At 56.9% G+C, this 27800-nt stretch overlaps 2 protein-coding genes across 2 annotated transcripts in view; both read left to right on the top strand.

Moving 5' to 3' along the window:
* The window catches only part of DNAH1 (dynein axonemal heavy chain 1), a 94724-nt gene that overhangs the window by 66377 nt on the left and 547 nt on the right, over nucleotides 1-27800 (top strand). The window contains exons 49-83 of the mRNA XM_054483745.1: nucleotides 13-173; nucleotides 682-839; nucleotides 2993-3166; nucleotides 3711-3749; nucleotides 6356-6534; nucleotides 7659-7889; nucleotides 9400-9596; nucleotides 10082-10217; nucleotides 11149-11357; nucleotides 11639-11810; nucleotides 12565-12756; nucleotides 13116-13226; nucleotides 13939-14124; nucleotides 14441-14632; nucleotides 15959-16126; nucleotides 16210-16401; nucleotides 16598-16729; nucleotides 17253-17378; nucleotides 18762-18881; nucleotides 19014-19163; nucleotides 19278-19438; nucleotides 20299-20524; nucleotides 20665-20860; nucleotides 21169-21320; nucleotides 22306-22502; nucleotides 22756-22900; nucleotides 23151-23309; nucleotides 23393-23524; nucleotides 24228-24398; nucleotides 24479-24658; nucleotides 24729-24905; nucleotides 25568-25738; nucleotides 25894-26024; nucleotides 26715-27066; nucleotides 27396-27630. Coding sequence (XP_054339720.1) covers nucleotides 13-173; nucleotides 682-839; nucleotides 2993-3166; nucleotides 3711-3749; nucleotides 6356-6534; nucleotides 7659-7889; nucleotides 9400-9596; nucleotides 10082-10217; nucleotides 11149-11357; nucleotides 11639-11810; nucleotides 12565-12756; nucleotides 13116-13226; nucleotides 13939-14124; nucleotides 14441-14632; nucleotides 15959-16126; nucleotides 16210-16401; nucleotides 16598-16729; nucleotides 17253-17378; nucleotides 18762-18881; nucleotides 19014-19163; nucleotides 19278-19438; nucleotides 20299-20524; nucleotides 20665-20860; nucleotides 21169-21320; nucleotides 22306-22502; nucleotides 22756-22900; nucleotides 23151-23309; nucleotides 23393-23524; nucleotides 24228-24398; nucleotides 24479-24658; nucleotides 24729-24905; nucleotides 25568-25738; nucleotides 25894-26024; nucleotides 26715-27066; nucleotides 27396-27630 — 6010 coding nt within the window. The remainder of the gene's footprint in view (nucleotides 1-12; nucleotides 174-681; nucleotides 840-2992; nucleotides 3167-3710; nucleotides 3750-6355; nucleotides 6535-7658; nucleotides 7890-9399; nucleotides 9597-10081; nucleotides 10218-11148; nucleotides 11358-11638; nucleotides 11811-12564; nucleotides 12757-13115; nucleotides 13227-13938; nucleotides 14125-14440; nucleotides 14633-15958; nucleotides 16127-16209; nucleotides 16402-16597; nucleotides 16730-17252; nucleotides 17379-18761; nucleotides 18882-19013; nucleotides 19164-19277; nucleotides 19439-20298; nucleotides 20525-20664; nucleotides 20861-21168; nucleotides 21321-22305; nucleotides 22503-22755; nucleotides 22901-23150; nucleotides 23310-23392; nucleotides 23525-24227; nucleotides 24399-24478; nucleotides 24659-24728; nucleotides 24906-25567; nucleotides 25739-25893; nucleotides 26025-26714; nucleotides 27067-27395; nucleotides 27631-27800) is intronic.
* Nucleotides 1181-2667, top strand: LOC129034158 (serine/threonine-protein phosphatase 2A 56 kDa regulatory subunit gamma isoform-like; the record flags this gene model as incomplete). Its single annotated transcript, XM_054483740.1, is given in 2 exon segments — nucleotides 1181-1733; nucleotides 1736-2667. Coding segments are annotated over 2 exon segments (1485 nt in total), but the record flags the coding sequence as incomplete, so codon positions are not given.

Here is a 27800-nt window from a genome sequence, read left to right as displayed (position 1 = left end):
CTGCTCTGCCAGGTGCTGTGCATTGGGCCAACAGGCACGGGGAAGACGCTCACCATCTCTGACAAGCTCCTCAAGAACCTGGCACTGGATTACGTCAGCCACTTCCTCACCTTCTCAGCCCGCACTTCAGCCAACCAGACCCAGGACCTCATTGACAGCAAGCTGGACAAGAGGCAGGGCACCCCTCCCTCCTTCGTCACCCCTGCATCCCCCCAGCCTGGCCGATCCAGCTGCTGTCCCACCTCTCCACCAAATTATGCTCCTGGGTTTGCCAGAAACCTCCCAGGGGGAGCTGACGGCCCCCCAAGGGGCCCAGGGTTCCCTCACAGACTGCTCCAGAGCCTTCCCTGTATCAAAAATTCCTACAAAGCCAGTCAGCGAGTGGGTGCTCGCCCTGGCTGGGCCCTTGGACAGGGCCCTGGGTCTGTCTGTGAGAAGCCTGTTGTCCATCTGCCTGGGAGGCGAGACTCACTTTGAGGGAGCTCAGACTCAGGTCAGCCTGTCCCAGCTGTCCCAGGACACTCAGAACAAGGATGAGGGTGGGTCAAGACATCTAGCAATCTGGAGGAGGCTGAAATTTAGCAAGGGCTTCCCAGAGGCAAAGCTGCCACCCCGTCGCCCTTGGATTCTCAGAGGACCTGGTGCCTGTGGGTGCTGGGCTCACACAGCCCCTCCCCTCAGGCGGAAGGGTGTGTTTGGACCACCTCTGGGGCGCAACTTTATCTTCTTCATCGATGACCTGAACATGCCAGCCCTGGAGACCTACGGCGCACAGCCACCCATCGAGCTGTTGCGCCAGTGGATGGACCACGGCGGCTGGTACGACCGCAAGATCATTGGTGAGTATGGCCGGCCTGGCTCGCAGGGCAAGGGCTAGGTGTGCTGTGCAGGGGCACAGGAGGCGCAGCACTGAAGGCCTACAATACTTTAAGGCACCCACAGAAATGTTTTAATTTCTCTTAAAATTAAAGGGGTGGGGGGGGCCGGCCGGGGGAGGGGCGGAGAGACGCCTCCGCCGCAGCTGCCGCAGCCTCTGGAATCCTGGAAAAGGGGAAGCGAAAGCAAGTCCCCAAGCGGCAGCGGTGGCCGCGGGGGCGCGACAACTGGGGCGGGGGCGCTGCTGCTTCGGGGGCAGGTGGCGGCAAGAGCGGTGGCGGCCCGCGCCAGCCATGCCGAATAAAACGAGAAGGAGAAAGAATCACTAAAAGCAGGGAAGAGTGGAAAAAGTTCAAAAGAAGGACAAGACACAGTAGAATCAGAGCAAATTTCCGTCAGGAAAAACAGCCTTGTTGCTGTCCCGTCTACAGTGTCTGCTAAAATAAAAGTAGCCATCTCTCAGCCCATAATGAAGAAAGACAAATGGCAAAATTCTTCAGGGTTTAGCGCAAGCAATAATAGAGAACTTCAAAACCTACCATCCTTAAAAGATGTTCCTCCTGCTGATCAAAAGAAGCTTTTTATCCAGAAGTTGTGTCAGTGTTGCGTCCTTTTTGACTTTGTTTCTGATCCACTAAGTGACCTAAAGTGGAAGGAATTAAAACGAGCTGCTTTAAGTGAAATGGTAGAATATATCACCCATAATTGGAATGTGATCACAGAGCCTGTTTACCCAGAAGTAGTCCATATGTTTGCAGTTAACATGTTTCGAACATTACCACCTTCCTCCAATCCTACGGGAGCAGAATTTGACCCAGAGGAAGATGAACCAACGTTAGAAGCAGCCTGGCTTCATCTACACTTGTTTATGAATTTTTCTTAAGATTTTTAGAGTCTCCAGATTTCCAATCTAATATAGCAAAGAAATATATTGATCAGAAGTTTGTATTGCAGCTTTTAAAGCTCTTTGACAGTGAAGATCCTCGGGAGAGAGATTTTCTTAAAACCACCCTTCACAGAATCTATGGGAAATTCCTAGGCTTGAGAGCTTACATGAGAAAACAGATAAATAATATATTTTATAGGTTTATTTGTGAAACAGAGCATCATAATGGCATAGCAGAGTTACTGGAAATATTGGGAAGTATAGTTAATGGATTTGCCTTACCACTAAAAGAAGAACACAAGATTTTCTTATTGAAGGTGTTACTACCTTTGCACAAAGTGAAATCTCTGAGTGTCTACCACCCCCAGCTGGCATACTGTGGAGTGCAGTTTTTAGAAAAGGACAGCACCCCCACAGAACCAGTGGTGATGGCACTTCTCAAATGCTGGCCAAAGACTCACAGTCCAAAAGAAGAATTAGAAGCGATTTTAGATGTCATTGAACCATCAGAATTTGTGAAGACCATGGAGCCCCTCTTCCGGCAGTTGGCCAAATGTGTCTCCAGCCCACACTTCCGGGTGGCAGAGCGAGCTCTCTATTACTGGAATAATGAATACATCATGAGTTTAATCAGTGACAACGCAGCGAAAATTCCGCCCATCATGTTTCCTTCCTTGTACCGCAACTCAAAGACCCATTGGAACAAGATAATACATGGCTTGATATACAACGCCCTGAAGCTGTTCATAGAGATGAAACAAAAGCTGTTTGATGACCGTACACAACAGTTCAAAGCAGAGAAACTAAAAGAGAAGCTAAAAATGGAAGTACGGGAAGAAGCATGGGTTAAAATAGAAAATCTAGCCAAAGCCAATCCCCAGGTACTAAAAACTAGAGTGACATGAAAACATCCAGGGTTACTTGAAATGTTTTTATAAGATAGGAATATGTCTTCACCATGGTTGGGGGGTAGGGCTCGATTTCACTAACGTTGTATATGAAAATGTCTGCAATAAAAAGTACTTTTGAACTTTGTAAAAAAAAAAGTTAAAGGAGAAGAGCATGAATTTTTAGGGCAAAGAAAAATTTTCCTGTGTAATATTGATGTATTTGTCTTTATTCCAATACTGTTCTAAAGTATAATTTTGAATTTATGTATGGAGAAGGGGCCACAAAGGTCATAATGCAGCCCTGGCCAGGGCCCTTCCTGACTTCCTGCCCCTACTCCAGGCGCCTTCAAGAACCTAGTGGACATCAACTTTGTCTGTGCCATGGGCCCCCCGGGTGGAGGCAGGAACACCGTCACCCCGCGGCTGATGCGTCACTTCAACTACCTGTCTTTCACTGAGATGGACGAGGTCAGCAAGAAACGCATCTTCTCCACCATCCTGGGCAACTGGATGGGTGAGTATTGGTGGGGGTGAGCATGGACAAAGGCAGAAGCCCAGGCCAGGGAGGCCACACCAAGGACAGCTGGGTGGCCACCAGAAAGGGTGGAGTGGCCAAACCATGACCGCAACCCTGGCTTAACCTCTCACTCAGCTGTGTGACCTTTGGCAGCTCATGAATCTCTCTGAGCCTGTTTCTTCATCTGTACCTACCATTCCAGTTCATGAGGGTTAAGTATGATATTGCATGTAGAGCACCTAGCATGAAGCCTGGCACGTGGTGATTGCTGGATGTATGATACACACAGATATGCACTCACTCACATACATATATACATACATATACGTTAGTACTTGCCCAGAAACTCTGGGGGAGGCATGTTACTTTTGTAAATCAGGAAAAGCCACAAGATAAGATGGACAGAGTGTCTCTGAGCCTTTATGGGGTTTGGGGAAAAGCTTACCCCAAGATGCTGCTCCCCCCACCATCTCACCTGGCCAGGGTGAGCAGCAAGAGGTCCACCTACCCTGAGGCTTGTGTTTCTCCCTCCATCCTCTAGATGGACTCCTTGGAGAAAAAAGCTACCGGGAGCCTGTGCGTAAGTGTGGGCCTGGGCGGGAATGGGGTACTGGTTCCAGGAGGAGCTGTGGGCTCTGGTTGGGTATGTTGAGGCTGGGACCAGGAGCCGTGGTGAACCATCCTCAGGTTCATGCGGGGACCTTGGGCCACTGGGTGCCAGAGCGAAGGTTGACACAAGCACTGGCTGCCCCATAGGCTCATTCACCCATTCTTAGAGCCCTTCCATGCCTGCGTTAGTGTCCAGGTGATGATAGATGCAAATTAAATGCAAAATGAATGCATGAATAAAGGAATCCAACAAACTCCCACCCTGTGCGAAGAATCAGAACTCCAGGGAGCAGGTGTGCGCAGGAAAGCGGGGAGTGGTTTGTGCGGGGCAGGCATCGTGGTGAATCTGCCCGTCGTCACGGCAAGGCAGCTGACCACTGCAGTCCCTGTCCTTGCCCAGGCCTGCCTCCTCCCCCTGCCTTCAGCTGAAAGAGGCTGTCGGGAGACAGCTCCCTTTTGGGTCTGCACCCACCGCTTACCTGCGCCCTGCCTTCCCTCCTGTGGCTGGGAACGGACTGCTGCTCCACAGCAAAGCCCAGCCTCCTCCTGGGCCTGCCTGGGAATGTGGCACTCCTTTTCCCCGCCAACACCAGTGCTCCCTTCACCACTGGGCCTTCCACAAACAAGCCCCATTCTCCATCTTAACCGCCAAATGCAAAACAGCCTCTCTGGGCCCCCTTCCCACCCGCCCCAGCCCATCGCTCTACCTCTCTGCTCACCTTGATAGCAAAACTCCTCCAAAGCATTGTCTTTCCCGCTGTACCTGCCCTCCCCTCCCACTTTCCTGTGAATGCCCCTCTCACCCTCTGAGAGTATTCTTGTCACCAGTTGCCTTCTGTGGCCAGACCAGTGGTCAGCCCTCGTCCTTGCCTTCCCAGGGGTCAGTAGTGCTGGCCGGCAGACGTCCCCTTCCTGCCACAGGCTTCTCTCAGGCCTCCCCCATCCCTGGCTGCCCATTCTCAGATGGACTAGGGCTTGGTCTCCAGCCTCTTCTCCCTTCAACCACACTCTCCTGAGACAGTCCCATCCCGCTTCTGACGGGGAAAACCATCTTTGTGCTGGCAACTCCCAAGTCTACCTCCTCAGCCCAGACCTCTCCCCTGAACGCCTGATTCCACATCTCCCCTGGGATGTCCACAGGGTATCGCAGGCCAAACCTGTCCAGAGCCAAACTCCCGAGTGCCCCAGTCCCTGCACTCTTCTCATCTCAGGCGATGGCAGCTCCATCCTTCCAGGTGCTCCAGGCAAGACGGAGTCTTGGCGCCATCCTCCATCCTCCCTTCCCTCACCCCACAGCTCACCTGTCAGGAGGTCCCATAGGTTCTCCCTTGAGAACCCATCCCGATCGGCCACTGCTCACCACCCTGTCCTCACACACCTGGCCAGTGCTGTAGTCCCGCCATGGTCTCCTGGCGGCTGCCTTCACCTGCCTGAGGTCTATCTTCTGCTTGGCGCCACAGGGACCCATGAAATCATTCCATCAGGCCACATTCCTCCTCTCTCACCCATCGCATCCAGGCAAGAGCCCGGGTCCTGACAGTGGTAGGCAAAGCTGTCCTCAGTTCGCCCCGCCTCTTCCTCTGATCTCACCGCCTCCTGCTCACCCCCTCGTTGCTGGTCCTTAACATGCCAGGCCTGCTGCCACCTCCAGGCCTTTGCCCTTGCTGTCCCCTCTGCCTGGGACAATTTTTCTCCAGTTATGTGCAAGCTTGCATCCCACTTCTCTGCTTGACCGTCCCCTTCCTCAGTGAGGCCTCCCCCAGCGTTCGGTAAAATCGCCCCCAAGCCCAACTCTGGCCCTCCCCGGGCACCTCTCCTGCTGCAGGGCTGCCCGTAGCCCTTGCCACCTATTTGCTGTTTTTGTTACTTGCTAATCCGCTCATTGTCAGCCTCCCCGACAAGAATGTCAGCTTGAGGGTGAGGAGCGTGTCTGTTTGGGTCACTCTGTGCCCAGTGTCTGTGTCAACAGACAGGCCCCTCTCCTGCCCTTTCTTTCCATTTTCTCCACTTCTCTGCCAAGTTTCCACTGACAGAATTTGGGTTCCCAGCACAGAACTGGATAATTTTCAAAGAACAGGCCGATAGGTGTGTGAGTGGTGAAAACGCAGGTTGAGGGGTGGGCAGCCCCGAAGTGGGTGGTGAGCCCTCAAGGTCTGGGGTGTGCTCCCCCCGCCCACCCTTAGGCATCTTGAGGCCTACGTGGATCATGAGATCCTCCCCAAGTGTGGCTCAGAGGTGGAAAGTTCAGGTTTGGGCACAGTCCCCATAGGACAAGGCAGTAGTGGCCCCGCCCAGCACTGACCCCACAAGCGCCCCCAATTCCATGATGAGTCCCAGTGCTCTGACAGGACATGTCAGCATAAAGATATAAGGGGGTGCAGAGCAGGAGATTCTTCACCTCCCCCAAGCTGGGGGCATCCGAGATGGGGCCAAAGGGTACGTGGAATCCAAGCCTGAAGGCTGGGGAAGGGGTTTGGTGGGGGGGCACAGCACAGCGAAGGCAAGGAGGTCAGGACCTGCAGAGGCAGCAGAGGGAGCTCCTGGCATGTGACCCAGGCCACTCTCCTATTCCCCCAGCTGGGGCCCCCCACATTGCCCACTTCATGGAGCCCCTTGTGGAAGCCACCATCATGGTGTATGCAACCATCACCTCCCAGCTGCTGCCCACTCCAGCCAAGTCCCACTACACCTTCAACCTGAGGGACCTCTCCAAGGTCTTCCAAGGCATGCTCATGGCTGACCCGGCCAAGGTCGAGGTGAGGACCGGGCAGGCACCCTCCCCAGTGCCCACACTGCTCTCCCCATCCTCCCCAGCCCCACCAATTTCAGGCCTTCCTGCCCAAACAGGCCCTGAGTGGGGCTTCCTGGAACATGGAGGTGCCAGGCCCTCCAGAGCCCAGCCTTGGTGCAGCTGAGCCCAGTCTTGTTGGTTGAACCCACACCTGGAATGGTGGCTGAGACGGGGATCCCATGAGAGAGCCAGGGCAAGACGAGGGAGAAAGAGGGCTTCTGGTGTGGGCCCTGCATGTGAGAACGCTTGAGGGACAGTGAGCAGGGTGCCCTCTGGGAACCAAAAACGCCCAGGTGGAAGGAGGGGGAAGTGTAGCAGGGAGCCAGGTGTCAGGGGCACTGGCAGGGGTGGGGCCAGGCGCTAGGCACGGTGGAGGCCAGCATGGAGCTTCAATTTGTTCTGAGGGTGTAATGAGCCATGCGGGTGGGCGGGGGACAGACCTGCACTTTGGAATGGGACTGAGCGGCCAGTGTGTGTGTAGCCCAGGCTAAGGAGATGGGGTGAGCAGGACAGAAGCTGACCCTGGCCTTGTAGCCACGCTTGTAGCCAACAAAGACTACAGAAAAGGCTGGGAGCTTCCGGAGGGCAGTCCTGCCACCCAGGGAGATGCAGGGAAGCTGGGACAGAGGTGGCAGCCGAGATGGAGAGAAGGGGCAGGTTCAGAGGAGATTGGTGGGTCATGTCAGTGTGGCTTGGTGGGTGGTTAGATGTGGGGTGTTGGGAAGGTGTTAGGAGCATCAAGCATCCCTCCCAGGTTTGGGGTTAAGGGAGCCACAGGGGGCTAAAAGGTGGAAGTGAGTTGCTTGTGACAAGCTAGCAGAGCCAGACACCCAGAGGGCACTTGGCCAGCTGGACTCGGAGCTGAGGCATGAGGAGGCCCAGGCAGCACTGTGCAATCCACCCCATCCTCAGCCAGCCAGCAGTTGCACTTGCCAGCAGCCCCCACACACTGTCCCTGGGCCATGGTGAGAGAGCCAGGCTCCAGTCAGGGCCCCAGGAACTGGGGCCCACCCTCCCTTGCCTGGTGGTTTGAAAGATAGCTGAGGGCTCGGGGGCCAAGGACAGGCACTGATGCTGGGGCTACCGCAGGACCAAGTGCAGCTGCTGCGACTGTGGTATCATGAGAACTGCCGCGTGTTCCGGGACCGACTGGTGAATGAGGAGGACCGCAGCTGGTTCGACCAACTCCTCAAGCGCTGCATGGAGCAGTGGGAGGTGACCTTCAACAAGGTCTGCCCCTTCCAGCCCATTCTTTACGGGGACTTCATGTCACCAGGCTCCGATGTCAAGTCCTATGAGCTCATCACCAGTGAGAGTAAGGTGAGGGGCCCAGGCAGGCGCCCTACCCCTGGTGGGGTCCTCTTCAATCTACCTCGCTGGGGCCCAGGACCCATGCAGTCACCACTAACAGACTACCACACTATAACCAGGGGGCCAGGACGCAGGGTAAGAAGGCCAGCTCCAGGAGACTCCCGGCATGCCCTTGCTCTCTCTGGGTACCGGTTTCTTCACTTGTCTCTGAGAACCAGCCTGTGGTCCAGCTGAGATGGGCTCTAGACACAGGGGCAATCATCCTCCACAGGGGGCCGGACGCGGGGCCCGGGGCCTGGGGCCATGGGTCTCAGTGGGGACCCCAGGGAGGCAGGGAAGAGGCCTCACTTGGTGGCCCCAGTGCTGCATGGCTGAAGCAGGCCTCCTGACAGTTTCTCTCCACACGCATCCTCTCCTAATTCCCAGAGCTCCCACCAGGGTCACAGGGTCAGCACACCCTGGTAAGCCCCAGAAGGAGCAGGCAGGGCTCTGACCCAACTCTCAGGCCTCCATGTGTCCCTGGGTCAGGCCTCGTGCAGGGGGGCCTGGCTTCTTAAGGCCCAGCGTCCCCACCATGCACAGGAGGAACAGGGTATGCTGTGGCAGGTGAGCTCCCTGTCAGACAGGGCCCCGGTACACGGTGCTCTGATCAGCCGAGCCCATGGCTGGAGTCGCCCCAAAAGTGGCAGCAAGTAAGTTCCTACAAGGGACTGCCCCCAAGCCATCCCTAGATTGGGCTGGTTGAGATTCCAAAGAAAGAAGCATTGAATTACAGGGTAATTAGTCCAGAGCATTTATTAGGGGAACTCACATACGGGGGAGAGCAGAGATGTTCTAGCTCAGTATGTCTGCAACGAGGGAGTCATATGAGTTATGGAGTTCACATGAGGACTGAAGGAATTTGGGTGGGCTGGGGCTAGCTTCTATGTGTTTAACAATATGCTTGATCCCTCCGTGGGTTTTATTTTTGCTTTGTGTGTGTGTGTGTGTGTGTGTATGTGACTGGGTCTTACTCCATCACCCAGGCTGGAGGGCAGTGGCACGAACTTGGCTTACTGCAGCCTCTACCTCATGGGCTCTATCAGTCGTCCCACCTCAGCTTCCTGAGTAGCTGGGACCACAGGCACGCACCACCATGCCCAGCTAATTTTTATTTTTTTATTTTTTATTTTGGTAGAGGCAGAGTTTCGCCATGTTGCCCAGGCTGGTGTTGAACTCCTGGGCTCAAGTGATCCTTCCGCCTTGGCTTCCCACAGTGCTGGGATTACAGGCGTGAGCCACTGCGCTAGGCCAATCCCTCAGTGTTTTGAGCAACAATCTAAGCAAATTTATCAGTATCTGGGAATGTTCAGCTTGCGCTTGAGCCTGCAGGGGAAACATGCAGCTGGCCGGGTCACAGGTGGTCAAGGCACCTGTGCTTCTCAGTCAAGACAGAGACGAAAGCGGGTGGGTGGGGGGAATTGGGGAGACCCTACAGTAAGAGAGACCCCGCCTTCCCCATCCTCGCCTTGGTGCGCAGATGATGCAGGTGATCGAGGAGTACATAGAGGACTACAACCAGATCAACACGGCCAAGCTGAAGCTGGTCCTCTTCATGGACGCCATGAGCCACATCTGCCGCATCAGCCGCACCCTACGCCAGGCACTGGGCAATGCACTCCTGCTTGGCGTGGGTGGCAGCGGCCGCAGCTCCCTCACACGGCTTGCCTCGCACATGTGAGGACCTCCAGGGCGTGCTGGGCAGTGGGCGGCCAGGGCTGGCTGGTCGGTTTGACTGACCCATGCTTTTGCACGGTGGTAGAGGCCTCGGGCAGCCCTGAAGCAGGCCCGTGCAGCCTATAGGCTTCTGGAAAGACTAGTAGCAGGATCTGGGCTCTAGGGAGAGGCAGCAGCAGTGCCCTGTGGTGCTGTGGGGAGGGAAGTGTAGTGCAGGCATCCTAGAGGGATTACTAGAGGAAGTGGCCAGGGCTGCTCTCAGAATCAGAGCTGGGAGGATGGAAGGGAAGGGCGTTTGGACTGAGGGAACAACTTGGGCAAAGGTCTAGAAGGCAAAAAAGTAGGTTCAGGGCCTGAAGGGTCTGCAGGTCTGCCCAGGATGGGAGCAGAACTCCAGGTGGTCGGGGTAGGGTGTGGTCACCCACCACCCTTCGGCGTCTGGCCCCAAGCCCCTGGCATGCTTCAACCCAAACTTCTGCCTCCAGGGCCGAGTACGAGTGCTTCCAGATTGAACTATCCAAGAACTATGGCATGTCCGAGTGGCGAGATGATGTGAAGAAGGTCCTGCTCAAGGCAGGCCTGCAGAACCTACCCATCACCTTCCTCTTCTCAGACACCCAGGTGCCACTGCCACAGCAGAGGGCAGGGCTCGGGGGGGCTGGACACAACCCCATCTGAGCATAGCATCCCGGAAAGTGGCCAGTCCTTCATGCCCAGCTCACAGTCAGGGCAGATCTCAGAAGAGACCACCAGGACCAGGTGGGGCCACAGATGGGCAGGTTGAGAGCGTGAGACTAAACCCAACCTCTCAGAGCTAAGGTGGGGTATAGATCATCACTCATGCCCTGAAGGTAAAGAAGGCCCTGGTAGCACAGCACTCCGCTCACTGGCCAGTGGCATCCCACCTCAAGGACCACAGGGCTTGTCCCCAAAGTGCTGGGGACCCATGGCTTCCCTGCTCCCTCTTGGGATGACATGAGGCTTCTCCCTAGATCTCAGAGAGGTTGTCTAGAGTCACAAAACAGAACAGGCTTCAACCTGGCTGGTGGTCAGGGTTGGGCCCAGGGTCCCAGCCTGAAGCCCCTGAATGTGCCCCACCCTAGACAAAGGCCCCTCTGCTCCCAGCCCTGTCCCAACCCCAGAGTTCCCTTCACGGCAGCCACTGTGTGAGTCAGGAAAGGGAGGATGCCGTCTAACACAACCCAGGCCCAGGCTGTATGAGATGGGCAAGGACCTATCTCTGCCCGTGGCCATGGTTTCCTCTTGTGAGTAAACTGAGGCATGGAGAGGGGCGAAGAGGAAGATGCCACACCCCCCACTGAGGACCCAGGGTCCTGCCACAACCCAGTGGTTTTCAGAGCTTCTGCATGAGGGCAAGTCCTAGACTATGACTACAGGCTAGTCTCTTATGAGGTCACTGTGTGACTCTGGGCTTCTCTGAGCCTTAGTGGTACAGTCTGTCAAATGGAGCTGTTGTGAAGGTCCAGCAAGACTGTGGTCATGGAGTCCAACATGTAGGGGCTTAGCTCCCCAACACTTCACCCCTCCCCAGATCAAGAACGAATCCTTCCTGGAAGATATCAACAACATCCTAAACTCTGGTGACATTCCCAACCTCTATACTGCGGATGAGCAGGACCAGATCATCAGCACCATGCGGCCCTATATCCAGGAGCAGCGCCTGCAGCCCACCAAGGCCAACCTCATGGCTGCTTACACCGGGCGTGTGCGCAGCAACATCCACATGGTGCTGTGCATGAGGTACAGGCAGCTGTCGCCAGGCTGCGCCGGGGCAGTGGAGCTGGGTGTGTACAGGGGCTGGCCCCAGGGACACTGGACGCCGTGTGCTGGGGCCTGAGATGAGGAGACGTGGCCCTGGGCCTGGCCATCATGCCATTGGGCCCAGGCTGCTGTGCTGCTGTGTCCTGGCTGCCATGCCACAGGGCTGCCATGCCACAGGGCTGTGCAAGGGCCCTGGGTCCTGGGCTCCTGGGGGCGTTGGTCAGTGTCTGTGGACCTCATTTGGATTCCTGACTTTCCAGCCCCATCGGAGAGGTCTTCCGAGCTCGTCTGAGGCAGTTTCCCTCCCTGGTCAACTGCTGTACCATCGACTGGTTTAACGAGTGGCCGGCAGAAGCCCTGAAGTCTGTGGCCACCATGTTCCTCAATGAGATCCCAGAACTGGAATCCTCCCAGGAAGAAATCCAAGGACTGGTGGGTGTCTTGCTGAAGCTCAGGCCTTTGGGGAGACCTGTTTAGCTTGGGGCATGGGCTCAGGGTCACCAAGGTCTGGGTGAGATTCCCAGGCTCCCCACCGAGGGTAAGATTTTGGTCAGGCTGTGTTTCCTGTCTAAGCCTCCGTTTCCTCATCTGTAAATGGGCAGAGCCACAGGTCATCACAGTGACTAGGGTGCTGCACACACAGCTGCACAGGTACTGCTTCCCTTATTCCCTGAGGGCCTCATGGTGCTTTCTTCCAAGAACCCCCTGATAGAACTCCAGAGACCACAGATGGGGGTGTAGATTTGCCTGGTCCAGCCTGAGACGGTGACAGTCACAACATTTCCCTACCCAGCTGTGCTGAGGCCTTGGGCCCTCTCTCCCCCTAGATCCAGCCTCTGAGGGGGAACCACCTCAGGGCTCTCAGAGAGAGGCAGGTCATGGGGGCTGTGACAAGACCACTGGGCCAAGAGCTGGGAGACAGCTAGGTCCAAGTTCAAAGCCAGCCCTGCCCTTGACAGCTATGTGAACTTGAACTAACCCCTGGACTTCCCTGGGCCTGGGGTTTTTCATCTGCACCAAAGGTGACCTCGACCTGGAGGTCGTGAGGCTCACAGAGTGAGTGTGAGAGGCATGGAGGTTCCTGCTGTGGCCCCTCCTCGGCCCAGGCTGCAGTGGCTGTGGGCACCCAGTCCCTGTCTTTCCTGGGGCCGCTACCAGGCCTGCATCCGTGGTCTTCCTTCCCCAGATCCAGGTCTGTGTGTACATCCACCAGTCGGTGTCCAAGAAGTGCATCGAGTACCTGGCAGAGCTGACCCGCCACAACTATGTGACCCCCAAGAGCTACTTGGAGCTGCTTCATATTTTCTCCATCCTCATCGGGCAGAAGAAACTGGAGCTGAAAACTGCCAAGAACCGCATGAAGAGCGGCCTCGACAAGGTGGGCCCAGGCGAGTCCCCGTGGACAAGGTCAGCTGCCTGCAGGCTGCCCGCTCACTCAGCCCTGACTCCAGGGTGACACCATGCTCCGCCTTTCAAACTGCAGCCCACGATGTTGAAGTGGGTGGCTTCCCCCCTCATCAAAAGAACAAAAGTTGCCAGTCAAGGGTCAGGCCAAAGTGTGGCACCCCACAGATACATGGGGGACTGATGCCCTTCCTCTGGGGTCGACTGGGCAACGTGGGGGCCACTGAAGCTGCCAGCCACAGCCTCTCTCTCATGAATGAGGGTGGCCCAGCAGGCCCTGTGCCCTCTCTGTCCCTGCCACACCTGTTTTCCTGTCTCTGCCCCGACCCCCAGCTGCTGCGCACTTCTGAGGACGTCGCCAAGATGCAGGAGGACCTGGAGAGTATGCACCCCCTGCTGGAGGAGGCTGCCAAGGACACCATGCTCACCATGGAGCAGATCAAGGTTGGAGTGTTCCCGAGCCCCTCCCCAATGCCTGACTCTGAGGAAGCTCAGCACGCCCACACAGGCGCAGGCTTGCTAGCTGCCTGGCCGCTGCAAGTCATCTGGCCTCCGTGTGCCCCAGCTTCCTCAATCAGTAGCCATCCATTTAGTCATGGAATGTTTGCCCAGTAGCTCTTCTGTGCCAGGCACCGCACTGGGCAGAGGATCGGTGAGGAGCAAGGCAGAGGAATCTGAACGATTCCAATAACCACATCCCTGAGTCTGCCCAGCACAAGGCCCCACGTTGGAGGGCCCGATCCTCATGGCAGACCTTGCAGTTTGTGTATTCCTTATGACAGCTTTCTGGAAGGAATAGTCAAGTGTCCTGCTCGGCAAAGTCAGTGCATTGCAAAATTTCCCAGCAGATAGAAAGAAGCTAGAAGAAAGGCAGGAGGAGGGTCTTTCTCTGTCTTGCATGAAGGTGCCTGCAGGCTTAGGGGACCCTGCCTATGGGGCACTTATATCCAAACTTTTAAGGCCCCAAGCCGCATGCCAGGCCCATGGTGAGCACTCAGGAGGTGGAAGGGGCTCCTGGTATTCCCAGACTTCTCTGGCCTGCCACAGCTGGAGGGCCCTTGGAGAACAGGGCACCCCAACGCTCCTTCCATCTGGGGAGACTGAGATGCAGAGAAGAGAAAAGGGAGGAGGACACCCCTACGTCTCCCCTCCCCAGGTGGATACGGCCATCGCCGAGGAGACCCGGAATTCAGTGCAGACGGAGGAGATCAAAGCCAATGAGAAGGCCAAGAAGGCACAAGCTATTGCTGACGATGCCCAGAAGGACCTGGACGAGGCGTTGCCAGCCCTGGATGCGGCTCTGGCCAGCCTGCGCAACCTCAACAAGAACGACGTGACCGAGGTGGGCAGCAGGGCATCTCCTGGCATTCCCTCCCATATGCCTCTGTCCTCAAGCCTTCCCTCTGCACATCCCCTGCAACCCAGCTGCCTGCCCCGCCCTCCTCGTTCCAGCCCCCAGGGCCCAGGTAGGAGCATGGGTACCTGGGTTGGGGAATAGAAGGAACTGTGGGCTTAATCCAACCTTGGTGGATCTCTGGATATGCCCGTGTCCTGTGGTAGTAGGGACTTGGTTGGTAGTGCCAAATTTTCTGGCAGGGTCCCTGCCGAGGGGTGCCCACTGGGTCTGAGTCTTCCCCACTTGGTGGCTGGGCCTGCAGGTACGTGCCATGCAGCGGCCACCCCCAGGTGTGAAGCTGGTCATAGAAGCTGTGTGCATCATGAAAGGCATCAAGCCCAAGAAGGTGCCTGGAGAAAAGCCAGGCACCAAGGTGGATGACTACTGGGAGCCTGGCAAGGGGCTGCTGCAGGACCCGGGCCGCTTCCTCGAGAGCCTCTTCAAGTTTGACAAGGTAAGCATGCCAGGCACCCTGGCCAGCCAGTGAGTGAGGACAAGGCCCGCCCGGCAGGACAGTGAAGCTGGAGAGGAGCCTGCCCCACCACATCATCTGCATGTGCAGTGGCCTCTGTCCTGTCTCTCTCTGTCCACCTCCCCACCACCAGTACCACACAAGGGCCTGAGGGCCACACAGATGGCTGGAACCAGAGCCTGGCCCCAAGGAGTTCTCAGTGTGGTAGGGTGACAGACCCACCCACAGAAAGGTATTGAGGAAATTGGGACCTAGACAGGCTCTTGTGCTCCATAAGAAGTCACCCATGGTCATTCCAAGTCTCCACAGCCTGGGGATTCTCTTTCATCCCCTTTCATCCCCTTTCATCCCAGAAACCCTCAGGCCTTGGCCAAGACCTTCACCATCTGCCCAGTCATCCCCTCTCTCCCTCAGCCTCAGCACCTGGGGCCCAGCTTCCCTGTCTGTCTCTGGGTTTCTCTGTCCATCTGGGGCCATCAGTACCCTTGGGCATGTGCTCTCTCAGGGGCTGTGCCATGGTTAAGTAGCCTGGAGCTCATAACCTCTTTGAGGGTTTCCTCTGCATCCCAGAAATTAGCTAGGGGGCAGCTGCCTGTCCCACATAGGCCACCATCCACTGTGTGTCAGTATCAGGCCCTGGGCACATCCCACACCCATTTCAGCAGCATCTGGACCCCTTATGGGCTACCCCATCCCTCCTTCTCCTCTTCCATCAGACAGGAAACTAGAGGCCCCACAGGCCTAATCAAGTCCCTCTGAGAGAAGCACCCAAGTCAGGAGTGCTCAAGGCTGGTGCTTAGGCTCCCCTGGGCCCAAGCTCTGACCTCTGGGAGCTTGTGAGCAATGCAAATACCTGGGCCTATTATGAACTACAGGGCTGGACTCTCCCTGGGTGGGACAAGAGCCCCAGGGGGTGGGGTAGGCTCTTGAGGTTGAACATGAGCCTGGTGGGCCTCAGAACCATTCACTCATCCCAATACCTGCTGATGGTCTTGCTTTCAGGAAGTAGCCCTTGCCTTTAAATGAGCTTTTAAGTGGGGTCTTGTGTGTTATGGGCTCTTGAGACTGCCACAGTATCCCAAGGAAGACCTCCCTAATCATATGATCTAAAATCCTGGGGACCAAAGATTACTTTCTGGCCAGCCTTTCTGGGCTATGTTGTTCCTTAAGGAGAAAGAATCTATACTGAGGCCTGCACAGGGCATAAAAGCCAAGGTGTCCCTCAGCAGGCCCCACCTCCCAGCAGAGCCCTTCTTCCCCTGTCACCCTTGAGAAGCAGCCTCTTGAGACCCAGGATTCCCACCTTAGGACAACATTGGGGACGTGGTGATCAAAGCCATCCAGCCGTACATCGATAATGAAGAGTTCCAGCCAGCTGCCATTGCCAAGGTGTCCAAGGCTTGCACCTCCATCTGCCAGTGGGTGCGCGCCATGCACAAGTACCACTTCGTGGCCAAGGCCGTGGAGCCCAAGCGGGTGAGGGCTGAGCGGAGCTGGTAGGGGAGGGCTCCCCTCCCCAGGGTACTCGGCGAGCTAACCCTGCGCCCTCCGCCCCACAGCAAGCCCTGCGGGAGGCCCAGGACGACCTGGGGGTGACACAGCGGATCCTGGATGAGGCAAAACAGCGCCTTCGTGAGGTGGAGGATGGCATTGCCACAATGCAGGCTAAGTACCGGGAATGCATTACCAAGAAGGAGGAGCTGGAGCTGAAGTGTGAGCAGTGTGAGCAGAGGCTGGGCCGCGCTGGCAAGGTGCGCACCCTCCTCCTGCAAGGCCTGCGGGTGGACCTGGCCCAGACAGGGGCCAGAAAGGACCAGGGCGTGGGTGGGTCCTGGGGTGGCTGTCCACATCCCCTCCCTGGCAACCCTAGGTGCTATAGTGGGTAGGGCCAGCCCCAGGCCCCTAGCCCAGCCTCCCAGAGCCCACCCCATGGGGCTGCCCCTCCAGCTCATCAATGGGTTGTCGGATGAGAAGGTGCGCTGGCAGGAGACGGTGGAGAACCTGCAGTACATGCTCAACAACATCTCTGGCGATGTCCTGGTGGCCGCTGGCTTTGTGGCCTACCTGGGCCCCTTCACGGTAAGAAGTCCCCACCTCTGTCTCTGACCAGCCTCGCCTTCCCAAAGAGACCCTTCCTCCTTGAGGCCTCGCCTCTATGACAGGCAGCCTGCAGGTGGCTCTCCGCTCACTCAGTCATTCAACAAGCACTTAGCAGGCTCCCTCTCTGAGCCAGGCGCTGTAAAACACTGGGGATACAGCAGTGTACAAAACAGCCAGAAAAGCCACCTAGTGGGAACATAGAAGAGCTCACACTTCTGCACTTGCTGCGTGCCAGGCACTGTTCTAAACATGCCATCTGTGTCCCATTTAATCCTCATAGCCGCCATTACAGGCAGGCATCGTTAGCATTGCCCGTTTCACAGATGAAGGGCTGAGGTTTGTGGAGGCCAAGAAAGTCACCCAAAGTGGGATTAGAATGCAGGTATCTGGCTCCATGTCTGAGCTCAGATCTCTGCAACTGCCAAGCACCGTGGCTTAGTGGGAGTTGGGAGGTCTCTGTGAGTGTCATGGTGGGGTGGTCCTGAGTCTGGCATCTCCCCAGGGCCAGTACCGCACAGTGCTCTACGACAGCTGGGTCAAGCAGCTCAGGAGCCACAATGTCCCACACACCTCCGAGCCCACGCTAATCGAGACGCTGGGGAACCCTGTGAAGATCCGCTCGTGGCAGGTGCCCACCCCAGGGGCAGGAGTGCCCAGGCAGGGCCTGTGGTGTGGTCCAGGCTGGGCCAGGAGCCTTCTGCCTCCTTCCTACCCTGCTTTCCAGGGCCTGGCTTGGAGCTGCCTCTGCTGAACCCTCCTGTGCCCAGCAAGAGGGTGGTGGGAGGACAGGAGGAGAAAGCTGGGCTGAGTGTGGCACAGATGCTAGCTAAATGTGGGGAGAGGGATTAGGGGTACTTTTAAGAGTGTGATGGACCAGGCGTGGTGGCTCACGCCTGTAATCCCAGCATTTTGGGAGGCCAAGGTGAGTGGATCACCTGAGGTCAGGAGTTAGAGACCAGCTTGGCCAACACGGTGAAACCCCCTCTCTACTAAAACTACAAAAATTAGCCTGGTGTAGGGGCACACGCCTGTAATCCCAGCTACTCAGGAGGCTGAGGCAGGAGAATTGGCTTGAACCCAGGAGGCGGGGGTTGCAGTGAGCAGAGATTGCGCCACTGCACTCCAGCCTGGGTGACAGAGCGAGACTCCGTCTCAAAAGAAAAAAAAAGAGTGTTGGGTGGAGTTTGAGAAACAGTGTCCACAGTAGGATTTAGAAGGGTTGTCTGGTCAGATGCAGTGTAATCCCAGCACTTTGGGAGGCCAAGGCAGGCGGATTGCTTGAGCCCAGAAGTTCGAGACTAGTCTGGGCAACATGGCAAAACCCCGTCTCTACTAAAAATTCAAAAATTAGCCAGGCATGGTCGTGCATGCCTGTAGTACCAGCCACTCAGGAGACTGAGATGGGAGGATCACCTGAACCCAGGAGGTGGAGGTTCCAGTGAGCCAAGATCATGCCATTGCCAAAAAAGAAAAGAAAAGAAAAGAAAGGTAAAGAAAAGAAAAAAAGAGAAAGGTAAAGAAAAGAAAAAGGAAAAGAAAAGAAAGCTTTCCTAAAGGAAGTATCTGAGCGAGACTCCGAAGGGCAGGGAGAGTTGGCAAAGAGAGGTAACCAAGAGGCCATAGGCAGAGGCCAGGAGGATCAGTGGGGTATGGGCTCTATGAAGATGGTCTCACCAAGTGAGCACTTGGTAGGCAAGAGGACAGAAAGGCACAGCGAAGGAGGGCCTTTCTGTCTGTGGGTTTCTCTGTCCATCTGGGGCCATCAGTATCCTTGGGCCTGTGCTCTCTCAGGGGCTGTGCCATGGTTAGGTATCCAGCCCAGGAACGAGGGAGAGGCAGGAGTACTGGGGGTGAGGCATTGCCCACATTGTTACCTGCCCCCAACCTCCAAGGGGATGCAGTAAGGAGAGGGAAGTCCATAGCCAAAACACGAGGCCGGGAGATGCTGATGCCCTCAGTGACCCTGCTTGCGGGAAAGCCCTGACCCAGTCCAGTGCCTGGCTCTCCACAGATCGCTGGCCTCCCCAACGACACACTGTCAGTGGAGAACGGGGTCATCAACCAGTTTTCCCAGCGCTGGACCCACTTCATTGACCCTCAGAGCCAGGCCAACAAATGGATCAAGAACATGGTGAGCCCACCTACCAGGCAACCAGGCACCACCACCCCACCCCAGCCAGGCATAGCAAGGGCAGTGGTGAGCCACAGAGCCTCAGGCTGGCTCTCAGTCCCTGCAACCCCTTCTTTTCCCCTTCCCTTACAGGAGAAGGACAATGGGCTGGATGTGTTCAAGTTGAGTGACCGCGACTTCCTGCGCAGCATGGAGAACGCCATCCGCTTTGGCAAGCCATGTCTCCTGGAGAACGTGGGTGAGGAGCTAGACCCAGCCCTGGAGCCCGTGCTGCTCAAGCAGGTGGGTCTGCAGTGGTGATGGCAGGGTGGCAGTAGGCCTGGACAGGGAAGTCCCCTTCCCCTGCCCCACTGGTGATGCTCAGGCCACAGTACCCACCGGTCCCACCCACCACAGACATACAAGCAGCAGGGAAACACGGTGCTGAAGCTGGGGGACACGGTGATCCCCTACCATGAGGACTTCAGGATGTACATCACCACCAAGCTGCCCAACCCACACTACACGCCCGAGATCTCCACCAAACTCACCCTCATCAACTTCACCCTGTCGCCCAGGTGAGCCCCCACTCCTGGGGACGCCCAAGCATCAGCTCGGTCTCTGCCTGCCCAGCTGCCCCTCTCCCACCCCCAGGCCGGGAGTCAGTGGGACTTTCCCCCACTCAAAGTCTCCACCAGTTTCCCCCCAGGCACTCACATTCCAAGCCTTTCTAGCACTTCCACCAGTTCCTCCTACCCACCACTGTTTCCACCTAAGAACCTTCATCCCCACCTCTTCCAGATCCCTGGTCAGGGTCCCCAGCCTCTGTGTCTAGCACCAGCCTCACCTCCTCCAGGGACCCCTTCTCTCCTGCTGAGCCCTCGCCAGGCCCTATGCCCTCATCCTCAGAGCTGACCCAGAGCCCTGAGTCGGGCACACTCTGGCTCCTTGAACCCAAATGCCCTGCTTCTTATCCTTGCTGCCATGAGCCCAGGCACTGTGGTTTTTGCTGGCTATCCATACACAGCCCACAGCCCACAGGCCTACTTTGTGCTAAGGCCTCCATTTCAGTGGTCAGTATGAACCTCTCCACAAAGCAGGGAGCAAAAACACCCTGAATGCCTGCCCTGGGTATCACAGCCCCCACTTGCCAAGGAGGTACTGTCCAGAGACCCCAGCCGCTCACACATCCAACTGCTCAGCCCCTTCTAGGATTCCAGCCTGCCACCCAAGGTCTCACTGAGAACTGATGTCTTTGAAGGCAGGCTCTGCACTAGCCCTGCAGCCTGAGATGGAGGCTAGGCCTCCTAGGCCAACAATGGCAAGGATGCTGGGCTCTTGGAGCCCCAGAAGCACAGGTGGATAGGTGAGCAGGTTCACGGCTAGCCCTCTGGGGCCCACCAGGTATTACAGACTTGGTGTCCCCTGCCCCTGGCAGTGGCCTAGAGGACCAGCTACTGGGCCAGGTAGTGGCAGAGGAGCGACCCGACCTGGAGGAGGCCAAGAACCAGCTGATTATCAGTAATGCCAAGATGCGCCAGGAGCTGAAGGACATTGAGGACCAGATCCTGTACCGGCTCAGCTCCTCCGAGGGCAACCCTGTAGATGACATGGAACTCATCAAGGTGCTGGAAGCCTCCAAGATGAAGGCTGCTGAGATCCAGGTCAGCTGCTGCCTGCCCACCCACCTGCCCTGGGCGTGCCCCAGCCCTGCCCCCCACCTCTTCCTGCCTGCCCTAGGCCTACCCCCCAAACCCCCTGCCTTCTGCTCTTGGACCCCTCCCCCCACCCAATACACCCACAGGCCAAAGTCAGGATTGCAGAGCAGACGGAGAAGGACATCGACCTGACGCGCATGGAGTACATACCCGTGGCCGTCCGCACCCAGATCCTCTTCTTCTGTGTGTCCGACCTGGCCAACGTGGACCCCATGTACCAGTACTCCCTCGAGTGGTTTCTCAACATCTTCCTCTCGGGCATCGCCAACTCAGAGAGAGCAGGTAGCACCGGCATGCCAGGCTCCTACCCTGCACGGATATGACCCATGTGGACACATTTCCACTGTGGGGCACACACAAACTCACACCTGTGTTCACTGGCATACACTTTCCTCTTAGACTCACAATACATAAGAATGCACACAGCACGCCTACCCTCCTCCGAGCCCCTTCACTGGGAACATCAAGTGCCCAAGGGGAGGCCCAGGCTGCCCCTACGGCTGCTGGGGAGACTGGCTAGGCTGGGCTGGACCCCGGGGCTCTTCCTTCCTCTCACCTCTCTGCGCTGCCGTCACTTCTCCACCCCACAGACAACCTGAAGAAGCGCATCTCCAACATCAACCGCTACCTGACCTACAGCCTCTACAGCAACGTCTGCCGCAGCCTCTTTGAGAAGCACAAGCTGATGTTTGCCTTCCTGCTGTGTGTTCGCATCATGATGAACGAGGGCAAAATCAACCAGGTGCTGGCAGAGACGCCCGGGACAGACTGCCTGAGGGGTGGCCATGTGGCAGGGCCTGAGAACAGAGTGGAAGGAAAGGGAAAGCCAGGCATGAAGGCACCACAAGAGCAAAGGGGCAGACGAAACACAATTCCTTGATTAAAAGCAGCCAGGGCCGGGCACGGTGACTCACGCCTGCAATCCCAGCAGTTTGGGAGGCTGAGGCAGATGGATCACTTGAGGCCAGGAGTTCAAGACCACCCTGGTCTCTACTAAAAATACAAAAGTTAGCTGGGTGTGGTGGTGCACACCTATAATCCCAGCTACTCAGGAGGCTGAGGCAGGAGAATCGCTTGAACCCAGGAGGTGGAGGGTGCAGTGGGCTAAAATCGTGCCACTGCACTCCAGCCTGGAAGACAGAGCGAGACTCTGTCTCAAAATAAATAAATAAATAAAAGCAGCCAGAAGACCCTGGGTTAATTGTGCTCCAACCAATGGCTCAAGGTTCAAAAAGGCCAATGTTGTGAGCACAGGCCTTCTCGAGCCTTGAGTGTGCTGGTGAGCACGAAGACTGCCTCCAGGGATGGACTGTCCTGAGCCTCCCACACCTGCTTGGCCAGGAACTCACACTCTCATGAAGCCCTACGCATTTCGTGGTGCAGCGGAAAGCCCTGCCGAGACAGTGAGAGTGACAGCCACCACTGTCAGAGCCCTAACTGCGTGCCTGGCACAGGACTCTGGCCTGGGAAGCAGTCAGCCTTCTGATTCTTTCTACTCCCAAATGAGGAGGCAGAGGCCCAGAGAAGTCACATCTCTTGCCCTAAGGGCACACAGCCAGGAAAAGGCAGGGTGGGAACACTAACCCAGACCTGTTTGACTACCACCCCCAAGGGAGACTCAGTTTCTCCAGGTGAGGGTGGTTGGAGAGGCACTACTGGGTGGGGGTGCCCAGAGCAGGAGGAGCTGGCCAGGGCCTGGGCATCAGCCTCCTCCTGTCCCCTGCCAGAGTGAGTGGCGCTACCTCCTGTCTGGGGGCTCCATCCAGATCATGACTGAGAATCCGGCACCGGACTGGCTGTCAGACCGGGCCTGGCGAGACATCCTAGCACTCTCGAACCTGCCAACATTTTCCTCCTTCTCTTCCGACTTCGTGAAGCACCTCTCAGAATTCCGGGTCATCTTCGACAGCCTTGAGCCCCACCGGTTAGCTGGGACCCAGAATATGGCAGGATGAGCCCATTGAGGGGACGAGTCCCTAGGAAAGGCTTGTCTGGGAGCCTTCTCTAAGGGGCCACCCAGGGTTGCCCTGTGGCTGTGGCCACATCTCCTCTGTGCACCCAGTGCCATACCCCTGGGATAGCCCACTCTCCCTAGCTGTCCAGCTGGCCGAATCCCTGGGGCCACCAACCTCCTTCCAACAGGCTGGCTCTCAGGGAGGTGTGGGCCACTGTTGCAGGGAGCCTTTGCCTGGCATCTGGGACCAGTACCTAGACCAGTTCCAGAAGCTGCTAGTCCTCCGCTGCCTGCGTGGGGACAAGGTTACCAATGCCATGCAGGACTTTGTGGCCACCAACCTGGAGCCACGCTTCATTGAGCCCCAGGCAAGTGCTGGAACCCTGGCAGGACTGGCACCTTGAGCTTGTCCCCACCCTGGGTCCCAGGGCCTTGGCTGCATCTGGATAGACTACTTGGCCAGGCCAGGACCCCTGCTTGCTCCCTGAAGGCTCTGAGAGGTTCCAGCCCCCACCAGGAAGCCCGCTGGGGACCACTCTGAGAACCCCAGATCCCCCTCCCTTGCCCTGATCTCCCTGCAGTCTCAGGTGGTCTCAGCGTCTCCCCCTGCCCTTGCAGACAGCCAACCTGTCCGTGGTGTTCAAAGACTCCAACTCCACCACGCCCCTCATCTTTGTGCTGTCACCTGGCACAGACCCTGCTGCCGACCTCTACAAGTTTGCGGAAGAAATGAAGTTCTCCAAAAAGCTCTCTGCCATCTCCCTGGGCCAGGGGCAGGTCAGGGCTAGGCAGGGAGGAAGGGAGTGGGCTGGGGCGGGTGGGCCAGCTGGCCCCCCCGCTCAGTGCTCCTGCCCCTGCAGGGCCCTCGGGCAGAAGCCATGATGCGCAGCTCCATAGAGAGGGGCAAATGGGTCTTCTTCCAGAACTGCCACCTGGCACCAAGCTGGATGCCAGCCCTAGAACGCCTCATCGAGCACATCAACCCCGACAAGGTGTGTTGCCCTGCCCATCACAGACTCAGCGGGGCCTCCTCTGCATCCATCGGGGACTAATGAGGCAGAAATAAGAGAATCATGCAAAGCACTCCGCCCAGCCTCCAGCACGTATCAAGTGCTCAGCAACTGACATGTGCCACGCATCAACGTCATTAATCCTCTCAGTCCACCCCCACCCCCAGTTACCTGTACAAGTGGTGACGTGACTTGTCCAGGGACACCCAGCACAGACCGTGAACTGGGACTTGCCAAAGCCCTTTTATTTTTATTTTATTATTATTTTTTTTTTCAGACGGAGTCTCACTCTGTCACCGGGGCTGGGGTGCAGTGGTGCAATCTCAGTTCACTGCAACCTCCACCTCCCGGGTTCAAGCGATTCTTCTGTCTCAGCCTCCCGAGTAGCTGGTAGTAGCCCGCCACTATGCCCAGCTAATTTTTTGTATTTTTAGTGGAGATGGCGTTTCACCATGTTGGCCAGGCTGTTCTCGAACTCCTGACCTCGTGATTCGCCTGCCTTGGCCTTCCAAAGTGCTGGGATTACAGACGTGAGCCACCACGCCCAGCCAAAAGCCCAATTCTTAACCAGTTGTCTGTGCAGCCTCGCCTGACCCACCTCAGGGTCCCTGGGCAGGAAGGAGCCTGGTGTCAGGGTGGCCACCAGGTATGGGTCTCAATGCTCACATGGAGCCATGGCCACCAGGTACACAGGGACTTCCGCCTCTGGCTCACCAGCCTGCCCAGCAACAAGTTCCCAGTGTCCATCCTGCAGAACGGCTCCAAGATGACCATTGAGCCGCCACGCGGTGTCAAGGCCAACCTGCTGAAGTCCTACAGTAGCCTTGGTGAAGACTTCCTCAACTCCTGCCACAAGGTGAGGCACACTTGGTGCAGGCCCACCCTACCTGCCCCCTGTCCCCGCTCCTCACCTCCCCTGCCTCCCACCTCCCCCAGGTGATGGAGTTCAAGTCTCTGCTGCTGTCTCTGTGCTTGTTCCATGGGAACGCCCTGGAGCGCCGTAAGTTTGGGCCCCTGGGCTTCAACATCCCCTATGAGTTCACGGACGGAGATCTGCGCATCTGCATCAGCCAGCTCAAGATGTTCCTGGACGAATATGATGACATCCCCTACAAGGTGGGCCTGGGGCAGACTGGGGCCTGGGGGACTGGGCACTTAGGGGAGCCCTCACCCACCCACCCCATAGGTCCTCAAGTACACGGCAGGGGAGATCAATTACGGGGGCCGTGTCACTGATGACTGGGACCGGCGCTGCATCATGAACATCCTGGAGGACTTCTACAACCCTGACGTGCTCTCCCCTGAGCACAGCTACAGCGCCTCGGGCATCTACCACCAGATCCCGCCCACCTACGACCTCCATGTGAGTCCAGCCCAAAGGGCTGCACAGGAGGGGCCTGCCAGGCTGGGGTTCTGGGGTACCATGAGCACCTTGGTGCTGGGTGGGAGGAGACGCAGCCTCCACCCTCCATCAGCTGTCTTTTCATCAGTCAATCCATCCCATCCCACAAAGACAGCCTTGGCGAGGGAGTCAGACCCTGCCCGCTGGGGCTCGCCTCTGTGTGTGAACTCCTGGTCAGCCACTCCCTGGGTGGAATTACTCAGTGAAGGCTTGGGGCAGCTCCTCCAAGGTGGTAACCAGGCCCAGACTCCACAGTCAGGGAGGGCTGCCACAGAAATGATGCTTCCCCTAAGATGTGTGAGGAGAAGCCATGAGCCAGGGCTGGGTTGTGTAGGTCATCACTGCGAAGGGCCTGTGGCAGGAAGGAGCCTGACAAATTTGGGCCACTGAATAGAGGGGCAGGGAATGGATGGCAGTAACAAGGGGGCTGGGAGGGAAGCAAGGGCCATGCCACACAGTGCCTCAGAGGCCTGGAGTCCCAAGAGCAGGGACATGCATAAGGGTTATAAGCAGGAGTGACAAGTGGGGGATGTGACAAGTGGGGATGTGCTCCACTGGAGGGTAACTCTGAAGGCTGGGGCAGAGCAAGACAGGGGCTTCCATGTTGGCCTCCTCTCTCCTAGGGCTACCTCTCCTACATCAAGAGCCTCCCACTCAATGACATGCCTGAGATCTTTGGCCTGCATGACAATGCCAACATCACCTTTGCCCAGAATGAGACGTTCGCCCTCCTGGGCACCATCATCCAGCTGCAACCCAAATCATCTTCTGCAGGCAGCCAGGGCCAGGAGGAGGTGGGTGGTGTCAGAGGAAGGGGCCCAAGGGCTGGACGGGCTGGGCTTCACCATCCTGCCCACTCCCCTGTGGGAAGGAGCCCTGTGCATGTGGAATCCCACAGGGGATAAGGGGTCCCAGCCTTGACCCCACAGTGTTCCTTTGCCCCCTGCAGATAGTGGAGGACATCACCCAAAACATTCTGCTCAAGGTGCCTGAGCCTATCGACTTGCAATGGGTGATGGCCAAGTACCCAGTGCTGTATGAGGAATCAATGAACACAGTGCTAGTACAAGAGGTCATTAGGTAATCACCCCACCACACCCCTGCCCCGAGTCAGCGGCCACTGGACTGTAGAGAAATGACAACAGGAGTTACTATGGGCCAGGTGCCATGCCAAGTGCTACACATCCTCTAACTCAGCTATTTGTTGTTGTTGTTGTTGACATGGAGTCTCTCTCTGTTGCCAGGCTGGAGTGCAGCGGTGTGATCTCAGCTCACTGCAACCTCCACCTCCCGGGTTCAAGCGATTCTCCTGCCTTAGCTTCCTGAGTAGCTGGGACCACAGGCACACACCACCTAATTAGCGTGCCCAGCTAATTTTTGTATTTTTAATAGAGACGGGGTTTCACCCATGTTGGCCAGGATGGTCTCGATCTCCTGACCTCATGATCCGCCTGCCTCGGCCTCCCAAAGTGCTGGGATTACAGGCATGAGCCACCGCACCTGGCCAACTCAGCTGTATTTTTATTATTCACATTTTGTAGATGAGTAAACTGTGACCCCAAAATGTTCAGTAAGCTATCCAAGTCCAAGTTCACACATTTGCTAAGGGCCAGAGCTGGGATTTGTACCCAGGCCACCTGACCCAGCTCTCTGCTCTTTTAGCCTCTATGTTTTGCCATTGTTTTTCACTCTGTGGCCTTGAGCTGCGGAGCATAGCTACTGCCACGTGACCCCAGCCCGCTATCTATTCCCTTGCCACTGGCCTCACAGGTACAATCGGCTGCTGCAGGTGATCACAGAGACACTGCAAGACCTGCTCAAGGCACTCAAGGGGCTGGTGGTGATGTCCTCTCAGCTGGAGCTGATGGCTGCCAGCCTGTACAACAATACTGTGCCTGAGCTCTGGAGTGCCAAGGCCTACCCATCGCTCAAGCCTCTGTCCTCATGGGTCATGGACCTGCTGCAACGCCTGGACTTTCTGCAGGCCTGGATCCAAGATGGCATCCCAGCTGTCTTCTGGATCAGTGGCTTCTTCTTCCCCCAGGCTTTCTTAACAGGCACTCTGCAGAATTTTGCCCGCAAATTCGTCATCTCCATTGACACCATCTCCTTCAATTTCAAGGTCTGGGCACAGCCAGGGCCAGGTCAGGTGACAGGCTAGGGAGGAGAGGCTGAGGCCACGGTTGGTTGGCAGCTGGGGGACCCCTAAGCCAGGGCATGGAAAGAGCCAAGCCAGAGGAGGCCATGAGTCCCAGGAACGGGTCTGGGCTGGGTCCATCAGAAATCCACAGGGGCAGGGCACAGACCACAGGCCATGGGCTAAAGTGGTAGGTACATGATGATGGGCAGGCAGGCAGCATTAGGCAGCTCTCTCAGAAGGGAGTTTTGTGCCTCCTAACCCAGATTCTGGGTATCGTTATGTGTGTGGGGTGTGTCTGTGTCTACCCACAGGTGATGTTTGAGGCACCATCAGAGTTAACACAAAGACCCCAAGTAGGGTGCTATATCCATGGATTATTCCTGGAAGGTGCCCGCTGGGACCCAGAGACCTTCCAGCTGGCTGAGTCTCAGCCCAAGGAGCTGTACACAGAGATGGCCGTTATCTGGCTCTTGCCAACACCCAACCGCAAGGCCCAGGACCAGGACTTTTACCTGTGCCCCATCTACAAGACACTGACTCGTGCTGGTATGAGGCCTGGGACAGGAGCCTACACTATGGGTGGGGACCCAGGACTAACCCAGCCCAGCCCAAGCCAGTCACTTATCCAGGTTAGCTGAACAAGGAAGGACAACAGAGATTTGGGCCAGGCCGGCAAGCAGCAGGCAGGTTAATGCCCAAGGCCTGCCATCTGGCTG

This window comes from Pongo pygmaeus, chromosome 2 (assembly GCF_028885625.2).
Source record: "Pongo pygmaeus isolate AG05252 chromosome 2, NHGRI_mPonPyg2-v2.0_pri, whole genome shotgun sequence".
In the NCBI taxonomy this organism is placed as follows: Eukaryota; Metazoa; Chordata; class Mammalia; order Primates; family Hominidae; genus Pongo; species Pongo pygmaeus.
The sequence above is the reverse complement of the archived record's forward strand: the minus strand, read 5'-3'. Positions and strand labels throughout refer to the sequence as shown.